The sequence below is a fragment of the Miniopterus natalensis genome, chromosome 5 (assembly GCF_054644295.1).
Source record: "Miniopterus natalensis isolate mMinNat1 chromosome 5, mMinNat1.hap1, whole genome shotgun sequence".
NCBI lineage: Eukaryota > Metazoa > Chordata > Mammalia > Chiroptera > Miniopteridae > Miniopterus > Miniopterus natalensis.
In genome coordinates, this window is record NC_142085.1 from 57,303,073 (window position 1) to 57,322,835 (window position 19,763).

General features: G+C 38.5%; 1 protein-coding gene across 1 annotated transcript in view; it reads right to left on the reverse strand.

Annotated features, from left to right (window-relative positions):
* Positions 1-4,370: 4,370 nt before the first annotated feature.
* AK9 (adenylate kinase 9) overlaps positions 4,371-19,763 on the reverse strand; it is a 96,041-nt gene continuing 80,648 nt past the window's right edge. The window contains exons 32-40 of the mRNA XM_016217555.2: positions 17,003-17,204; positions 15,307-15,453; positions 14,981-15,201; positions 10,746-10,942; positions 9,477-9,646; positions 9,166-9,264; positions 6,806-6,908; positions 5,603-5,717; positions 4,371-5,212 (exon numbers count right to left, since the gene is read on the reverse strand). Coding sequence (XP_016073041.2) covers positions 5,010-5,212; positions 5,603-5,717; positions 6,806-6,908; positions 9,166-9,264; positions 9,477-9,646; positions 10,746-10,942; positions 14,981-15,201; positions 15,307-15,453; positions 17,003-17,204 — 1,457 coding nt within the window. The 3' untranslated portion in view covers positions 4,371-5,009. The remainder of the gene's footprint in view (positions 5,213-5,602; positions 5,718-6,805; positions 6,909-9,165; positions 9,265-9,476; positions 9,647-10,745; positions 10,943-14,980; positions 15,202-15,306; positions 15,454-17,002; positions 17,205-19,763) is intronic.

Consider the following 19,763-nt stretch of genomic DNA (forward strand, 5'->3'; position numbering starts at 1 on the left):
GTTTTTCACGGCCGCCTTCTCCCGCCCCCGCCCCTTCCAATCCTTAGTCCAAGGGAATAGAGAGAGCGGTCTAGTGAACTTGGGTACTGAGTGATCTTGGGCAAGTTACTGATCCTCTCAAATTTTTTTTTTTAACCTTACCTGTAAATCGGAGATGTTAACACTAGTGCCTACTAGGTTGGGTCGCTGCGAGGCAAACAAGATTATGTAATGAGTTTAGTAAGTGCCTGGTTTAATTCTTGACTACAATTATTAAAATTACCGTTCTGCTTCTTCAGACTTTTATAATCTTTCTTCAAGGACTGTTAAAGGTTTCTAACTAGTCTTAGTTGCAGTGTTGTTCCCTACAGGACACAGGAATAGGGGAGACCGCTCCAAGTACAAGTCACATCCAGAGACTGGAGTCACCCCTGCTCAGAATCCACTGTGGCTCTGGGGTACTCTCCTTTTCGGTAAAGACCAAGCTTCTTGACGTGGTCTTTTTAAGCCCCACCCAAATCCAGTCCCCTCCTACTTCTCTCTCCAGTCGTTTTTATTTTATTAAAAAAAATTTTTGTTAATCCTCACCTGAGGATATTTTTTCCATTGATTTTTAGAGAGTAGAAGGAGGGGAGGGAAGGGGAGAGAGACAGGGAGAGACAGAGAAACATTGATGTGAGAGAGACACATCCATCTGCCTCCAGCATGTGCCAGGACCATGGCTGGGATCCAACCTGCAACCTCCAGCCTGCAACCTGCATTTGACCTGGAATCAAACCCACAATCCTTTGATGCCAGTAGACACTCTAACCACTGTGCAACACCACCAGGGCTCCAGCCATTTTAGCCTTTTCTGTCTCAATTTATGCTTCACCAACACCTAATTGCTTATAATTTATCTACCCCCAACAGACACTTGCAGACCCCACCATACCATCTGTCACCTCCAAATTTTTCAAACTGGAGGTATACTTACCAGCCTGGCTCCTTTAACATTTTATTAGTTTGTATTAAAATTAGCCCCTTCTCTGAGGTTTCCACTTTGTCTTGAATAGCCTTTAAACACCCAGATTTGTGGGGACCCAAGTCAGAAGGGGGGCTCTGCCTGCCTTCTGTACACCAGCACGAAGAGAAAGTCCAGGGAGTTGATTGCCCCACTGTGTCTCACTGCCACAAGAACTGCAGTGAAAACACTGGTCCTCCATAGGCCCTCAGTCTCACAGCTAAACATGACAGTGTGGAGTTAAGCCAGGTATTCCCCATTCGGTCACCGCTCACTAGAGCACAAGCTCTGCAAGGAGATACTGGGTCTGGATGATTTTCCAGCATCAGTCAGTCACAGTAGAAACCAGCCCTTTCTTCAAGGCAATTTCGTTTAAAATTCTTTACTTTTCTTGAAATGTTTGCTGCTGTTGTTTTTGGTTAAGGCCAGCTGGTCTACCTTCAACAGGTCTTCATAACTTTAAATCTTGCAGAGAAGGATTTGGGTTGACTATCATTCATCCAACAAATATTTATTCAGTACCTGCTAAGCACCAGGCACTGTTTCAGGTGCTAGGGAATATAGCAACTAACAAGGCCCTTGCCCTCTTCTATGGGGACAAAGGACAAAAATACAAGTAAAATAATATAATTTCAGAAGGTATTAAGTTTTATGAGTAGTGATGATGGAGACTGACAAGAAATGAAGTTGAGATACAATTACATTTGAGCTGAAATGTAAATGATATGAAACCAGCTGTGTGAAGATCTAAACTAAGAATTTTCCAGGCAAGGGAAAAGCAAGCATAAGGGCTCTGAGACTGGAAATGAGCCTGGGACTTTTGAGTGACAGAAAGGCCTTTGTGGCTGGAGCACAGTGAATGAGGGGGAAAGTGGCAGGAGTTGGACTGGAGGTAAGGTGGCCAGATTTTGCAAATAAAAAACACAGGGCATCCAGTAAAATTTGAATTTCAGATAAACAATGAATAATATATCATGGAATATTCTTATACCAAAAAAAAAAAAAAAAAAATCTATGTGATTATCTGAAATTCAAATTCAACTGAACATCCTGTGTTTTATCTAACAACCTTCATTGGAAAGGATGCCTGATTCTGACAATATGGAAAGTTAATACTATGAAGAACCATTTCACCAGATAGCTAAAGATGACGACAGAAAATGCATAACTGAGCTTAAAGGAGAGTAAAGAAAATCCCACGTGACAAAAAAATAGAATTAAAATCAGGGTAGTGAGCTAAACTTGGAGCTATGGAAATCCTAAGGGCATTTTATAAACCAGGACCTAGAGGCTTGGCTTTTAATGAGTAATTTAGGACCAGCATACAAAGCCTTTGGTGTGTCTGCAGTAGGGAGTTGAAACAGAGAAGCTCCCACAGAAGTCAGGTTCTGTAGAAGGGCTATAATCTCCAAGAAAGGGTGGGCTATAAAAAATAAAAATCTTTCTGCTGTCGAAGGGAGGTACCAAGAAATCATGTGGTTTTTTTTGGCCTTGGCTCCAGGTGAGGGGGGAGTTCTGAAAATTTGTGACCTGTCAGAATTTTAAAAAGAACCAGGATCCCCAAAATCCTCCTAGAAATTAAAATGTAATCAATGAAATTTAAAAATCAATGGATAACATTTCAATAAAATCTACACATAACCATACACAAAACACCACAGGTAGGTGAAACAGTTGAAGAGAGAATTTGTAATTTAGAAGATAAATCTGAAGAAATTGCCTAGAAAGCTAGTCTGAAATAAAGAGATGGAAAGTATGGAAAGAATGTTGAGAGACATGATGAACAGAATGAGAATGATTTATCATACAACCTAATAGAAATTTCAGATGCAAAGACTAATGAGAATGGGAAAGACATAATTGTTAAAGATAATAATGAGAATGTCCCAGAACTGGTACAAAACACAAATCTATAGATTTGGGAAGCATAACAAATCCCAAGAAGGCTAAACAAAAAAGAAATACACAGCTAGATATACGAGGTGTCCCCCCAAAAATGTATATACACTTTAACAGCTGATAGCTCAATTTTGAAAATGAAATGCATTTTATTTACTTATTTTAAGAAAACAGTATTCTTTAAAAAAATTTTTTTTTAATTCCCACCCAAGGGTATTTTTTCCATTGATTTTTTTAGAGAGAGTGGAGTGTTGAAATTATAAGGAATCAAAGACAATATGGATGAACATGAAAGACATTATGCTAAGTGAAACAAGCCAGACAGAGAACGGCAAATACTGTATGGTAGCACTTTGTAGTGGTTCAGAATGAGTCAGCCCAAGATGTGCCTCCGTGGTTTGTGTATTATTTTGAGCTAAAGGCAACCAAGACCCTGTGGGCTCAAGAGAAAGTTCTGCTTTTGCTCCTCACAACCAACTACCTAGAAGAATTTAAATTAAGGGCCTTGTTCATAGTAAAAATTATTACCAGAGATACCTTTTTATGGCCTATATATAGAGCAGGGCAAACTTCTAATTACTGCATATCTGTTTTTCTTATTGTCCAGTGAATGACCTTCCTTCCCTTTGAAATCCCAAGGTGTCTTATCTCATCCTTAGCTCAAAATGCCATTTATACCTCATTTTAACTTTGTGTTCTTGAGCCTCTCACCTATGTGGGATCTCTGACTCTCTCATGTATATGGGGTTCCCATACATACATATGTAATTAAATTTGGTTATTTTCTTTTGTTAATCTGTCTCATGTAGATTCAATTATTAGACCAGCTGAAAATAAACTTGAGGGTAGAGGAAAGTTCCTTCTCTCTCCCTCCCCACACTTATATGTGGAATCTAATTTTTAAAAAGGTCAAATTCATAGAAGCAGAGAGTAGTATGGTAGCATCCAGGGGCTGGGGAATGAGAGAAACAGGGAGAAATTAGTCAAATGGTACAAACTTTCAATTATAAGATGAATAAATTCTGAGGATCTAATGTACACCATGGTGACTATAGTTAATAATACTGTACTGTATACTTGAAATTTAAGTGTTCTAACCACACACACACACACACACACACACACACAGTAATTATGTGAGGGGATGGATGTGTTAATTTGATTGTAGTAAATATTTAACAATGTATACCTATATCAAAACCACCATTTTGTACACTCTAAGTATATATAATTTTGTCTGTCAATTTTACCTCAATAAAGCTGAAAAAAGCCAACTCACTAATTTTAGAGATTAAGAAACAAAGGCTCAGAGAAATTTAGATTTACCTAAGATTATACAGGTTGCATTTTTTTATTTTTTAAAGAACCAATCTTGCTACTTCATATTCTAAATTTCTTATGCTGCTGCTGAAAAATTGATAATCTTATTTTTAAAATCTCACTCATATTCAATTTAGTAAGTTTCTCTCTTGCATATACTTCTTGATAATGTCTTATAAGAGTCTAGATTTCATCCTTCTAAAAAGTCCAGGTGATTTCTAATTATAAATAATGTATAAAGCATATTTCCTTGAATACTTAAAGAAAAAGAAAAGAGGCAGCCATTTAGTTATCTCAAAATCTGTTTATTTTGTTGGGAAAATGATAAAGTACCTTATGTTCATAAAGTTTACACACAACTCCTTATTTCAAAAGTGTAACGAATATTTCTATGCTATTGATATCAATGTTAATTTTGTTTCTTGAAGCTTTCTAACACTTACTGAGTAATTTTCTTTAACAAAGACTGGTTTTTTTCAACTGATGTTAAAAAGGAAAATGAACAATAGATTTATTAAGTAAAATGAATTACCTAAATACTCTAAATGGAATTCTAAATGGAATAGCCATTTTGTTACAGCATCAAATTTCAGGCAAAGAGCAATAAAGTTTAAAATTCTATTAAAACTTATGTTTACAGAAGAGCACTCCTCCTGGATGGCAGAGCTTTGAGTCCATTTGAGGTCTGGCAGCCATGGTATAGCACTCAGGAGGGAGAAGTTCATCAGAGAGGGCCCAGTTTTCAATCTATTTCCCTCTATGCCATTCAGATAACTCTTGAGATTCTCGTTGCAGTTACCCAAGCAAACTATTCATTAATTGGGTCTATATTTCTGAGAGAGAGAAAGGTCTGTAATTTATGATCAAAGTCAATGGGTCTAAACTGAGGTTCCTTGTATTTTCTGGTCATCTTGGCACTCAGGTATGTAATGAGTTCACATCTCTCTATAAACTGCTCCATCTTCTTCTTATACTTTTTTCTTGTATATTCAGAACCTTTGGGATTAAAGGCTGTAGAAAATTTCACAGACTTGTGAATATTTTCTGTTAGGTTAGTAAATCATTAAACCACAGAGAAAGAGAACTGTGTGTGTGATTGAGCTGAGAAGATATCCAAATCCCAAATAAAATTTGGGGATTATTCTATTCTAGATCATAATTTCCTTTTCACCTTCCTCTATGGCCTGGCTTTTTGAGAGCTGACTGTATTACTCAGAGTCCCTACTTTAAAAACTAGTAATTCAGTTTTGGTATTTTCATTAAAATATTTGCACGCACACCCTTGCACGCACACGCACACAGCTTTCAAGAGACCAACCCAGCTCAACAATCCTATTTACCATAAATAGTACAATTAGTTTTAAATTACTTCTGAGTAGTATATCACTAAAAAAGACATACCTTTTAGATGAAATGCTATATAGAGTAGCGCAGATTTCTTTATACTTAAGAAGGGAAATTTGGGTTTTAAGCATCCTGCGGCATTCATTGCTTTAATTAGAGAAGTTGCGACACCCTGCAGATAGAAAACAATTTAAATCATACGTATATTTGAGTTTCTTTTCTTAGTGGCAAATAGATAAAGAGGCTATTCTTTACCTCTAATAGCCTCCTGGGGTTGGGAATGGGGCTTATAAAGATGGTTAGATGACCACTTAGCCAACATAAAAGAAAGCCAAAATAGGTTTGGTCAGGAAAAATGAAAATTATACATTGGTTTAGTGCCAACGAGGTGATGGCTACATGAGCATCATTATACAGCTCTCTCTATTATTATACCTTTCACATATTCCATTGCAGACAGTTAAAGAAGAAAGAAGGGGACACTGGGCTTTGCGTTGTCTTGGCCCATCTCTGCTTCCATTGCTCAGAACTGGCCAGACTGCCTCCCACTATCAGGACCCTTGGTCACCTGACAAGGACTTTCAGAGACCACAGAGATCACTGCAGTCAAGGTTCTGGAGCCTTGAGCAGGCAAAGAAGGTGTAGGGCCCTCCTGATGAAACTTGGCCTTTAGGAGAACACCTTCTCTGGGTGAGCCTCATCTTACATTTTGATATTAAACCAGATTGAAGGCCAAACATCTAGGAGAGTTGAAAAAAACACACAAGTGGTTAAGAATTTTTGTGAGAAAGGTATGAAATTGTGCCCTGGACATTTATTTTATAGAATTAAAAACAGGGGTTGGCTACTGTTGTGTTTTACTATGTTTAAAAAGAGTTTCATTTAGATAAATAAAATGTGACTTCAGTAGATAGCTTCAGTAACACTATAATTCAACTCTGAAGGGGGGAATAAGCCTCTTAGACACTTGAATCTATACATTTCAAAATACGAAAATGTTTTACAGACACTGAAATTCAAAATATGAACCAAACTGCATGTCAAATGTAAATAATTTAGCGTAGGTATTTGGGAACTAGTTATTTCACATATTTTATTTTCATAACCACCCATAAACAAATAGGTTAAAAGTGGATCTGCAGCTTAAAATCAGAAAACTCTGCCTTGAATTTCATCATTACCAAAATAAAAATTACTGTTAAAGAAGAGATCGTTGTACTCTTCTAATGTATATATATATAGAAAATCGTGTTACTGAACCTGTTCCAGATATCCAGGCAGGGGAAGACTAGTAAGATGTATTGGTTCCTTTAACGGGGGAAGTTTGTATGGAAGCTTCTGCTTCCAGTATTTCAGTGGCAACCTAGGAACACAAAGTTCATTAGATGGATGCTCACAGATATACTCATTGTGTATGTAGGAATGTAGATATACAAGAGACAACTAGAAGATAAAGTTCATTACCCGTTTTCTCCACTGCAGCTCCTAGAAACTCATGACCATCACGTTTGCTTGGTCCCTAGCCCTGCTTGCCTATTCTCAGTTTTCTTCTTTTTCACAGCAATTACATACAATTTTCTTTATTCTCTTCAAACTTCTAACTCTCCCAAGTAACCCTCTAGAGAGATGCCATGCTGTACAAAGAGAAGATAAATAAAAGGAACTCCCCCAACTGCTTATGACCAGCAAAGCCCCAAGCAGCCTCCTCTTTCCACAGCGAAGCTCTCACCTAAGATCAGTCTCCACCCACACTTTGGATCCCCACTCTCCTCTCTCCCCACATATCTTTTTTTTAATTTTAATTTTTTTTAAAATTATATCTTTATTGATTTCAGAGAGAGGGAAGGAGAGGGAGAGAGAGATAGAAACATCAATGATGAGAGAGTCATAGATCGGCTGCCTCTTGCATGCCCCCGACTGGGGATCGAGCCTGCAACCCGGGCATGTGCCCTGACGGGGAATTGAACCCTGATCGCCTGGATCCTAGGTTGAAGCTCAACCGCTGAGCCATACCCAGCCGGGCTCTCCCCACATATCTTACTATAGCGTTTCTCTCTCACTCTCAACTTTGGCATTTCCTTCCCGTGCATTGGATCTTCCCATGCATCTGCCTTTAAACATGCTCAAACCTCCCCCATTGGGGGGAGGGGAGGAGGAAGAAAAAAGAAAAACCACCTTCAGTGCTTCAATCTCATGTATCTTCCAGCAACTAATGTCTTTTCACAGTTACACTTCTTCAAACAGTGTGCTTCCCTAGAGATCACAGACTACTGCACAGATTCCATCTGCGGATGTGATTTGATTCACATAGTATTTTTTAAAAGATTTGAATCAGTCACAGACACTTAAAAATTAGAAAAAAGGGAAAGAAATTTGGTTTCCAACTTCTTGTGAAAAACAGAAACGTCTGGCAATAGAAGAGTAGCTGCTGTTCCCGTTAGTTGGGGCGTGTGTGGTCTAGTGTGCAGCAGTCCCAACCACTTCCTGTTGTTTCACATCCAACCTGCCGCCCTCACTCACATCACCTTCCTGGCACTGTAAACATCTGTGTTTGTAACCTTTGGGCTACTGGCAAGGTCTTAATTTGCCACCTTGCATCTTCTCCCTGGCACTCTGTAATTGGCTTCTACTCACCTCACTCGACAAACCACTCTTGCCAAGATCACTGATGACCCGTTATAACCTAAAGCCGACACACTCTTCAAATCTTGTCTTGCTTCACCTCTAAGCAGCATTTAAACCTGCTGGCCACACTCTCCCAGAGACGCTCTCCCCTTCGCCCCCCGGAGCCTCCCTTCCTGGCTTTCCTTTCACTTCTCCGTGGGTTCTTCCTTTTCATTCTCCCTTGTAAGCTCTCCTTCTGACATTCATTTGTCAGTGTTTCTCAGGGCTTGCCCTGTGCATGCAGCTCTTCCCACATTACTCCTCATCGGTGACCTCAAACTTGTTACATTATTTTGAACTCCAACAGCCTCATAACTGGTATCCCCGCCGCCAATTGATTATCAGTGTTCCAATGATGGTCTCTTTCCAAAGCAAATTTAATTATAGCACTGAAATCCAGTCAATGTATTCAAACTGCCCATCAAATCAAGTCCAAATGATTTATGGTGATTTTACTTGACCTTCTACACTCAGGCCTGGCTCACTATCTCCAGCCTCACCTCTTGCTCCTTTCCCTCTCCACATCACATCTAGCCATGCTGAATTTCTTGTAGCTCTGTGATCGCCTGGGCTAAGGTTGTAGGTCCCTCTGGTTAGAACCTGTCCCTTTTTCTTTCATCTGGCCAATTCCTACTGCTCATTCACGTCTTACACAAACAATCTAGTCAGACTTTTAGGCTACACCTTCCTAGAAATCCTGACACTTCCCCACCCGAAACCCCATTACATTCTGTTTTCTTATCAGGTACTTACATTCTATTTTACCTCTGAGCCTCAGGCTTTGGGACAGCAGGGACCAGTCCTTATTCACCATCATATATGATATGTGTGTGTGTGTATGTATGTATATGTACATGTGTGTGCATGTGTGTACACACACACACATATACAGTCCATCACGGTGCACTGAACATAGACGATATTCAAGAAATATGTGACTTAGAGAATGGTCTCACCTCAAAAATTTCTCAAGTTTTTCACTACTTTCACAGATATATATACGATCACGATATTTTAAGGCATAGTTAATGTTACCAGGTACTAGGGCTTCATATCTGAAAGACAAAAAAAACTATAGTATAATTAACATGCAGTACTGTGTAAATAAAATGTCAAAATGTTTTCTTCTTCTACCTATGCAACTCAAGGAAGAAACAGAATATTCTCCAGTTAAACAATAGTGACCTTTTGACCACAATGTTAAGACTGTTATATGAACCCCTTATTCCGAGTAGAGATATCATCCTGTACTTCCACGAGGACTTGCCTTTGATTTCCATCCTTATAGGTCACTGGACAGTAGCTTTGGAGCTCAGCACACTTAGGGAACTGTTCCTTCAGCTCTGACAGTGTCAGCCTTTTGGGGATCATGTTGGCAGGTGGGAGTGGATGAGGTGCTAATGGAGGCACATATAATTCTGGGTTCTCCAAAAATTCCTATGAAGAAAGGATTACAGCAATAAAACCATTTAAACCAGGAGAACTATGCCAACCAAAAACCCACTGAGGCTCTTCTGGTATTCTCTCCATTTTCAGAAGTAATGCTTGGTCCCTCAAACCATCAGAGAGCTGCTTTCAGCACTACAATAACTTCATCCCTGGCTGGAAGTTCCTTAAAGTAAAACACACAAGTGATCGCATCTAAGATCTCTTCTAATCTATCTCACTCACTCGCTCATGCATTCTTACAAAAATATTTGTTGAGCTTCTACTATGTGCCTGGCACTGGAGAGTACATAGTCCCCTGCCCACCTGTCTTCCTGTCCTGCAGTATAATCAACTACTTGTGTGCCCTTTGCCAAGTGAGCTAACTTTGTCAGCTTTAGTTATCACTCTATAAAATGGAGGGGGCAGAACAGGTACATGATCTCCAATATCACGTCTGGTTTTTAAATTCTGTGAGTATCATTTAAATAAGCAGAAAGAAACAAATGTGTCCTTAATTAAGTGATCAAAAATCTCTTAATTCTTCAGAGGAAAATAAAATGTTCAGAGGCATCAGTTTAGTTTGCAACTACCAACCATTTTATATCATCAAATTATAGACATTATAATATTAGAACAAATCTGTATTCTGTTCCATTAAACAGAAAAATAAGGTATACAGAAAATTCTAGTGATAGAAAAGAATTTAAAGCACAGGAAACATTGCTTCATTTCTACTTTGACTTCCCTTCTGTACTCTTGGAGCTGAATCCCCTGGATGTCCTCCTGTGGGTTGAGCCCTGATGCTCAGCAAGCATCCTCTCCATTGGTGACATTCGCTATTGGGTCTCCCTACCTGTTAAGCTGGCCCATCTTGAGGGCCCATCAATGACCCTGAACTTCTGCTTTATGTTAAAATATGTTTGGGATGCAGTCTAAGGACTGGCTTATGAGTTGCTTTTTTTGGTCCCAGAGACACAGGTTTCAATAATGGGGCTCCTGGTCTCCGGCGCCTGGTGTTCATAACTGTGCCCACCCCTTTCTATTTGATGAATTCTGAGACAAGAATTTTCTTTCCCTGGTAAATACTTGGAGTTAGGAATAAACTTACATTCAGTTTTTCCTGAGAACACATTTTATAATAATGCCCTCTGAACTCGGCTGCAAATTCCAAGGACTTAGTTAAAGAGCAATCAACTAATTCATATGATTCTGCCAGGCTGACAGGGCAGAACTGTCCAAATTCGCCCAGGCGAGAAATCAGTTCGTGAGGTGTGATGCACAGCTTGTCAATACAGGCAGCTTTCCCTATTATTAATAGATTAACTATTAGTATAAATGCATTTTTTTGGTAGAAAACACAATGATTTTAAAAATTAAAATAATGTCAATAACACAGCAATATAGAAATACACACACATTGTAAATTTCCAAACAATAGAGTAGGAAGTAGAAGTTTGTATTCACACCTCTGTCCTCACAGTCCCGCCTAAAAGGTAACCACTGTTGTCTGCATCCTTTCAGACTTTTTCTATACAGTTGCATGTACATATGTGTATTTTTTTGCATATATTATGTTTATGCCACTATACTGTAAACCTTATTCTGCAACTTGCTTTTTTTATCAGTTAGGTGTGTTCTGTGACACCTTTCCACATCAGGTTATATGATTTTTAATCGATTCATAGTATTCCATTGTATAAATATAAATATAGTTTACTTAACCATTTATCTGTTGTTGGACATTTTGGTTGTTTTTAATTCTTAGCTATTATAAATTATATATGTTATTAACAATATACACACACATGTATGTACATGTACATGTATATATACACACCCATTCACACATATATAGGGTGTCCCAAAAAATTTATACACACACTTTGAATAATTATATAGGCAGTGTTTATTAAAATACATTTCATTTTCAAAATTGAGCTATCAGCTGGTAAAGTGTGTATACATTTTTTTGGGACACCTTGTTCATTTGCTTCATATTTTTTATTTTTCTACGGATAGGTTTTAGGAAGGGCAAATAGTTTGTTGACATGATATTACTAACACAAACTTCCTCCTGCACCTAGATGCCACCCAAGACAAGTGAAGAAACATTTATCCAAAAGCGATTAGGTTTATCCTAAGGAGTCTATTTTAAAAAGAAAGAGCCCAAGTTCCTTCAATGGATAAGTTTAAGAGTTCTCTCCCCAATACTCCACTGGAATCAGGACTCAAAAGCAATATGAGATATTATAAAAAATAAAATTACTTTTTTATACATCTCAGTAATAATGAGTAAATTTTGACCCCAATATATTTTGTTAATGGTATCTATCACCAGCGAAAGGTTTTACCTTTTTAAAATTATGCTTAGGAAGGTCTTAAACTAACTATGAAATTATGAAGCAGTTATGTGATAGTATAAACACATAAATATGATCCTCAGGATCAGAGTGATGTGTCTACAAGCCAAGGAATGCAGAGGATCTCTGACAACATTGGAAGCTGGGAGAAAGGCATGGAACAAATTTTCTCCTAGGGTCTTCAGAGATATTTTGGTCCTGTCACACTTTGACTTTAAGCTTCTAACCTCCAGAACTGTGAGAGAATACATTTCTGTTGTTTAAGCCACCCAGCTTGTGGTACTTTGTTACAGCAGCCCTAGGAAACTAAAACAGTTACAGAAGACTGTGATATCTGTCTTGTTGACACTCTTTCTTGCCTTCCCAGCTCTTCACTTGGTAAAGCAAGCTGCCATATTGGGAAGGTCCACATGGCAAGGAACTGAGTGTGGCCTCTAGCTGACCACCAGCAAGGAACTGAGGCCCACAGTCCAACAATCCTCAAGAAACAAAATCCTGTTAACAACACATGAGTAAGGCTCCCAGCTGAGCCTCCAGATGAGACCATAATCCTGTTAACACCCTGATTGTAGCCTTGTGAGAGACCCTCAAGTAGAGGGCCCAGTTATGCTGTGCCTGGGTTTCTGACCCACAGAAACTGTGTCTGCTGTTTTAAGCTGCTAAATTTTGGAATAATCTGTTATGCAGCAATAGACAAACTAACACCCTATTCCATTTGTTGTTTATGACACAGAGATGAAAGACTTAAAAGCTCCAATATCCCTTTCCTACAAAGAATATTATACTACTATAATACCAGTGGCATAATATTAAAGTATTATAATGTACAGTTTTATGATATTATATGGTATTATTGAAGTATATAGTAGTATCTAGTGCTGTAACATTACACTATATGGTACTACAGTATTACAATACTATATATTACTAGGTTGCTCTTTAGCTCAGATGTACTGAACCTCACCAATCCCGACAGATTTAGTAATTTATAATCACCTGACTTCAAGTCCTAAATGACACTTAAATATCTATTTTTCTGATTTTTGGGATATCTTTTATGACATCTGACAATATCAATATATTCTATTCTGAAACGTGGCAGAATGAGGAAGACTCTTTAATCTTCTAGCCCTGACCTTGTTCCATTTACTCCAGTGGAGTAAAGCTTGGCCTCGATCGGGGAGGATTATTTGAATAGCATGCAAAGGAAATGGAGAATGAAAAAAATCAAAACTAAATTCAAAGAACTGGGTGCAGGCTAGGTGATCAGGTGCAAGTTGAAGCAGAAGAGCAAGAGGGCAGACTTCAATTAGATTAAACTATTCAAGGCAGAGGCAAGTATATTGGGATAATGTAGTGGATACCATGGAGCCCCATCCAGATCCCTCTTCAGGGCTCACACAACCTATCCCCCAGCTGCTGGGAACATTGGTTGCTGATGGCTCAGAGCTGTACCGGGAATTGCCCCTAGGTCACAAGTTATACCCCCTCCCAGAGTGGCCTATGGTCAATGACAGGCCAATGGGAGTATATAAAGCCTGGTCCCTCTCCTCAATTTGGGAAATTCTGAAAATCCATCCAAGCTCTGATGCTCCTCCTATAGGATCTGCTGAGGCTTCCATTTCCACTGCACTGTAGTTTAGCTTTTCCCTCTGCCCAATTCTACTGTCCTCACTTCCCCACAGGGGGATCTCCTGATAAGGGTTGGCAGGCAAGATACAGTATGTCTCATGTAATATTTGAGGCGTACTGTATACTAAAAATTTACTTGTTGTTTATCTGAAATTTAAGTTCTACTGGGCATCCTGTATTTTTATTTTCTAAGTCTGGCAACTCTACTCCTGAGACTTCTTTCTTTTTTCATGGACTTCTTTGTATTTATTTTTATTTTTTATTGTTGACACTATTAGAGACATCCCTACTCCCGAGTCTACTTTCTGATGAAGTTTCTGCATATAATTTTTCATCTTGAGTCTGTTCCCAGGGAACTCAATCTAAGGCAGGGAGGGTGAGATAAGGTAACAGAAAAATAAATGAGACATGATTTTTGCTTTCAAAGTCTGTTGTGGAATTTGTGATGCTATCTAAAACTTATTGGGAGTAGGTTTCTAAAAACTCAATTCTTCCTTCGATTGCATTCTTATCTTATGACTTACAATAAATACTCAGGTGAAAACAAATTCCCAATCTGCAGATAAACAGGAACCAGAGATACTAGTTATGCCCAAATAATGAATCAAGTCAAGATTCAAAGATATATTTACCATTAGTATTCTCCCTGCAATCTTGTACAAGATTCTTAGTCACACGGCTCTCATACCTTTTTATATCTTCTACTCTATAGTTAATCTCCAAAGTTAAACAGTCATTACGCAGATGTCTGTGAGATCCCTACAGATGAACTGCTTGAAGTCATCACTGTTTTTAGAGATATCAGGTGTAGATAATTTTTCCTCTGTTTTGTGTAATCAAGAAACTTCTAGGACTATATAATCAAACATTTTCTTTCATGGATTCCAAATGTAGATGAAAAGACATTTTGTGCTCAAGTTTAATTTTTTATAGACTCAACATTTACATAATACCATAGTGAATGTAAACAGTAGGAATAATTTTAATTCTAGATTTCTAAACAAAATTTTGACAAGTGTCACTCCACAGACCACTGCCTCACATAACTACAATTCTTGAAACTAGCTTCTTATATAGCATCGCAAACACCATAAACTCTTCTAGTGAGAAACTACGTATTACTTATGTGCTAGGTTCACATGGGCACTCAAATGATAGCTTGAGTAGCAAGTCATTTATTAGAACAACTATATATGCCCATAAAAATTGGATAGTACTATATATTTTAAATACTGATTAAAATTGTGGGAACAAGTGTTCAAATTGAATGAATTATAGTAACATGAGCCATGCATGTGTAGACTTTAAATTCATATTTTATTCTAGTTTAACAGTTAACTGTTTTTCTTACCTGCTTTTATTCTTTCCAGGTATATCTGCATGTATCTATGCACCACTTTAATGTTCTTAATAACTTCATTCCACACCCACCATTTGCTGTGAAATCCATCAATCACATACCAGTTCTGATGTTGTTCTTGATAATATTGCCTAATCTCAACAACATTTTTGCGGTACTTTGAGTTCTTGACAGCTGTAATCTGTGTGCTATTGTGTAATGGATAAGGCAAACTAATAGAGAAATAGAGAAGGAATGGAAAACGCTATTTAAAACATACTTTTTTTCTGGATGATTAAAGTTCATTCCTTAATCACTGTTTTTATCACATCCATTACCTTTGTTCCTTTTTTTTCTCTAGGAGCAATCTTTTGAAAATCTCCTTGGAGGGCACATCTAACTCAAAGATGATCAGGGGGATTATTGACCTGGTTTCCAAGAGACTCACTTGATAACTAGTTACAGGATATCCATCGATGACAACACTAACAAGGAGAAACATGAAAATAAGAATTCCAGATTTCTTTTTCCTCATGCCTTCCTTCCTGCCTTCCAGAACCAGTCTATCTCTTCAAGACTAGGCCCATGCTCTTCCTTCTGTAACCTGATTTACCTTCTTTGCACTCTGCTCTCTTTATCTCTATATTTTTAATCTCAGTCAGCCCAAGGCCCAGGAGGAGGGCAAAATACATAGGAGCACAGCTCTGAACTCAGACACTTAGCATTATAGAGCTAGGTTTTGGCAAGATTCGAGAGATAACACACATAATACCCTGAATATTGTGTTATTCAATTGAGGAGTCTGGGGTGTGTGGAAGGGGAGACAAAGAGTTGGTGAGAGGAGGCCTGTAATATATGGGAGAGAATAAAGCGATCAGGACCCATCAGGCCACTGAGCAGAAATGAAGGAGAATTTGTTAGTCCAACAGTTTGAGGTAATGGGAGTGTTACTATCAAACTGAGAGGAGAAATAAAGGCTGTTTGCAAATTCTGGGAGGAATGGCCTCCAAAGTCAGAGAAATTCTGGCTGATGGTCATCAGGAAGGGCTGGTTTGGAGTAAGTAACAGGATGTCCTCCCTCAGTGCTCTCCAGCCAAATCTCTAGGCACTAACTACTTCTACGTTCCATGGCCGAGAGGATCCTAAGTTAACCTAGCTAGGCCAGCCTAATAGATAATGTATGGGGATGTCCTTGTCATTGTCTTTAATGGAGAATAGTTCAGCTTCTCTGTCCTGTGAAGGGTCACTCAAGAGGGCCTCAGGATTAGAGAAATTCAGAGTAAATAGGTAGTCACTCTCCTGGTATTTTTGGAACTCAACCAAGATTGCTTTTATTGAGATTTCTTTTTTTAAAAAAAAGATTTTTATTGATTTCAGAGAGAGGAAGGGCAAGGAAGAGAGAGAGAAACATCAAAGATGAGAGTCTCACTGATTGGCTGCCTCTTGCACGCCCCCTGCTGGGGATCAAGTCTGCAACCCGGACATGTGCCCTGACCAGGAAACGAACAGAGATCTTCTGCATCATAGATCGATGCTCAAAGGCTGAGCCACGCTGGCTGGACTGTTGAGATTTCTTGTATGCAAGGCTGAACCCCAGGGAGGAGGTAACTTAACTTGCATAAGTCCCAGAGCCAATAATCTGACACCCCAGAATCTGCTCCCTCATAACTGCAATTAGGAGAACTGTCCAAGGACTTGATTAAGGACCAGCTGCAGGGAAGGGCAAGGAGGCTCCTAACATAAAACAGCTTTGAGTAAATTAGGGATTCTAGATCAGTGACTTGGGCTCAAGACCAGGGCCTTAGGACAACTCAGGGTTGCTGCAGAGAGTAAAGTGGCTTGTTATTCTGGCATATGAGTGTTCAAACCAAGTTTTAGCTTGACAGAAAATTAAAATATGTAACCATATAGGTGCCCAAAGTTTGACAAGCAGATCACACCTTTTACAGAGCTTTAAACCCTACGTAAGGTGTTTTAAATTCCAGTGAATAATTTCTTGAAAGAGTTAACCACCCCCTCAAGTTCCCCACTTACCCTGCAGTATTACATGCACTTTCCAACAGAGATATTTCTAAGGCTTCAATAGCCAGTTTATCAGGTACTGTCATTCCTTTATGAAGATGCCAATTTAACATAAGTGCCAGCTCTGTGTCTGGTTGGTTGGTTAACACATAACGCAAAGCTTTGCCTATGGACAAAAGCTTTAAACCATATTCACTTGAAATTTTTTTGGCAACTGAAAAACATTAAAACATTAACCTTACTCCATATCACAAATCCATCAGTTAACCTTAGCTGTAGATTCTGGTCACTTAATATCAACAGCAAACTAATCTCCACATTTCTCAAAGAAATTTTGAGAATTAAAATTGCTACATTTTACTAAATTAATAATGTCAAAGGTCAATGATTATTACTACTTCAGGTATGTGGCTGATAGATCTGGGTGGGTACTGAGCCAACTCTGTGGGTTTTTCTCATAACCCAACCAACATTGAAGTTTTCTCTGCCTTCTTTACATGAGGTAGCAAAATTATTGAGAGCTTTACATCCTATGTATACTATTAACATTTGGTATTATGTCCAAAACAACTCAGTTAATCCTCTAGGAAACAATTAAAAAAAAAAAAAGTATCTTTATTGATTTCAGAGAGAGGAAGGGAGAGGGAGAGAGAGAGATAGAAACATTAATGATGAAAGAGTCATTGATCGGCTGCCTCCTACACACCCCCGACTGGGAATCGAGCCCGCAACCCAGGCATGTGCCCTGACCGGAAACTGAATCGTGATCTCCTGGATCCTAGGCTGATGTTCAACCCCTCAACGGCTGAGCCACACCCGGCTGGGCAGGAAACAATTTTTTAAAATTATAATGGCACACTAGACATTTTACAGCATATGAGGCAATTTTGCTTCTGTGACTTTATTTGGTATTTTCAACTATTCCACCTAATGGGTAGAATGAATATTGAAATTCCAATTTGATACATGAGACAACTGAAGCCCAATTAAATAGAATGATTTGTCCAAGGTCACGTAAATGTTGCCATAGGTTGGAAGAAGACTCACCTATGCTTCTGACTGAGACCAAGCAATGGCTCCCAGGAACTAGTATTAAATGTGGGCATGCTCTGTCAGAGTCTATATAACTTGCCTCATCACTGTCTGGAGACAGCCATGTGTAGAGGACACTGAGAGAGCCCATCTCATCTCACAGGAATTCAGATTAACTGACTATAGTTAAGATCACCTGAAAGGGAAACCTCTGTGAGAGCTGCAGTTTTGCCACAAATGCTGGAATCAGACCTACTTTTTTAATGTTCTAAAAATAATTAAGCTTTTACAGTTTGACATTTTGTTAAAGAATTAATCTCTACTTCCACAAGGAATGAGAAATCTGATAGTCTTGTCTCCATTTTAATTTTTTGCTGTGGTGGTGGGATCTTATTTTGAATGTCAATGTTTTGCTCATTTGGGAAATATCATTATCTCTGTGAACATTTAGAGTATGACTATTGAAGGCTCTTGTTGTGTTAAGAAATTTAAGTGGGCAAAACAAACTTCAACTGCTGAGGTGGAGCACAAAACTCTCATTTATTTTTCCTGTTGACAAATTGATCTTTGACCTCTCTCTTCCCTCATTCTCTATGCTATGAGTCATTAAGTCCATTGTTTTCCTTTTAAATATCTCCTATATCTGTCCTTTCCATTCTATTCTTCTTGCCACAACAACTGTTCATGTTACCATGTCAATTTGAAATACTACAGCAACCTGTTGTTAGACTACTTGCCTTTAAACACAAACACACACACACACACACACACAGTTATACAAAATTCAAACACTGTAAGAATGGTTTACTAAATGCCTTATTCAGTTCAGCAGCAATTACTATGATAGATTTGTACTCTTTAAACTATTAATACAATAGGTTATACTTACAAAATGTTTGAATATAATTTTTATGCTAATATAATCTTAATATACTGTCATTTGACTATGTTTATGTTATATTAGCTTGTAATTTCTTTTCTTATACTATTTTTGTTAGGTTTTGATATCAGGATTATGCTAACTTAAAAATGAATTTGTATTCTTTATTCGTTTTAGACTATATGGACCATAGTCCTTAAGAAAACAAAATTTAAAATACATCAGGAAGCTGTCTTTCCCCTGATCTGGAAAAGCCTATAAAAACATAGGAAGGCCTGGCTGGTGTGGCTCAACTGGTTGATCATCGCCCTGTGCACTGAAAGGTCGCTGGTTTGATTCCTGGTCAGGGACATGCCAGGGTTTCAGGCCTGATCCCTGGTGGGGGTGCGTGCAGGAGGCAGCCAATCAATGTTTCTCTCTCACATTAATGTTTCTCTCTCTCCCTCTCCCTTCCTCCCTTTTAAAATCAATAAAAACACATTAAAAACAACAACACAGAATGGAGGCCTGGCTGGTGTGGCTCAGTTGGTTGGAGCATCGTCTCTCATACCAAAAGGTTGGCGGTTTGATTCCTGGTCAGGGCACATACCTAGGTTGCAGGTTCAATCCAATGAATCAATGTTCTCTCTCACATCAATCTCTCTCTCTCCACCCCCTCTTCCTCCCTTGCCCTCTGTCTAAAATCAGTAAGCATATCCTTGGGTGAGGATTAAAAAACACAACACAGGAAGGATCTCTTGAGTTTCTAACCCTTTTGAAAGTTTGCTATAATTTTCCTCTAAAACCATATGATCCTGGGGTGTTTTGGAGTAGAGCTATGTTTTTGAATGCTTTCTCTCCAATGGTTATTGGCCTATTTAG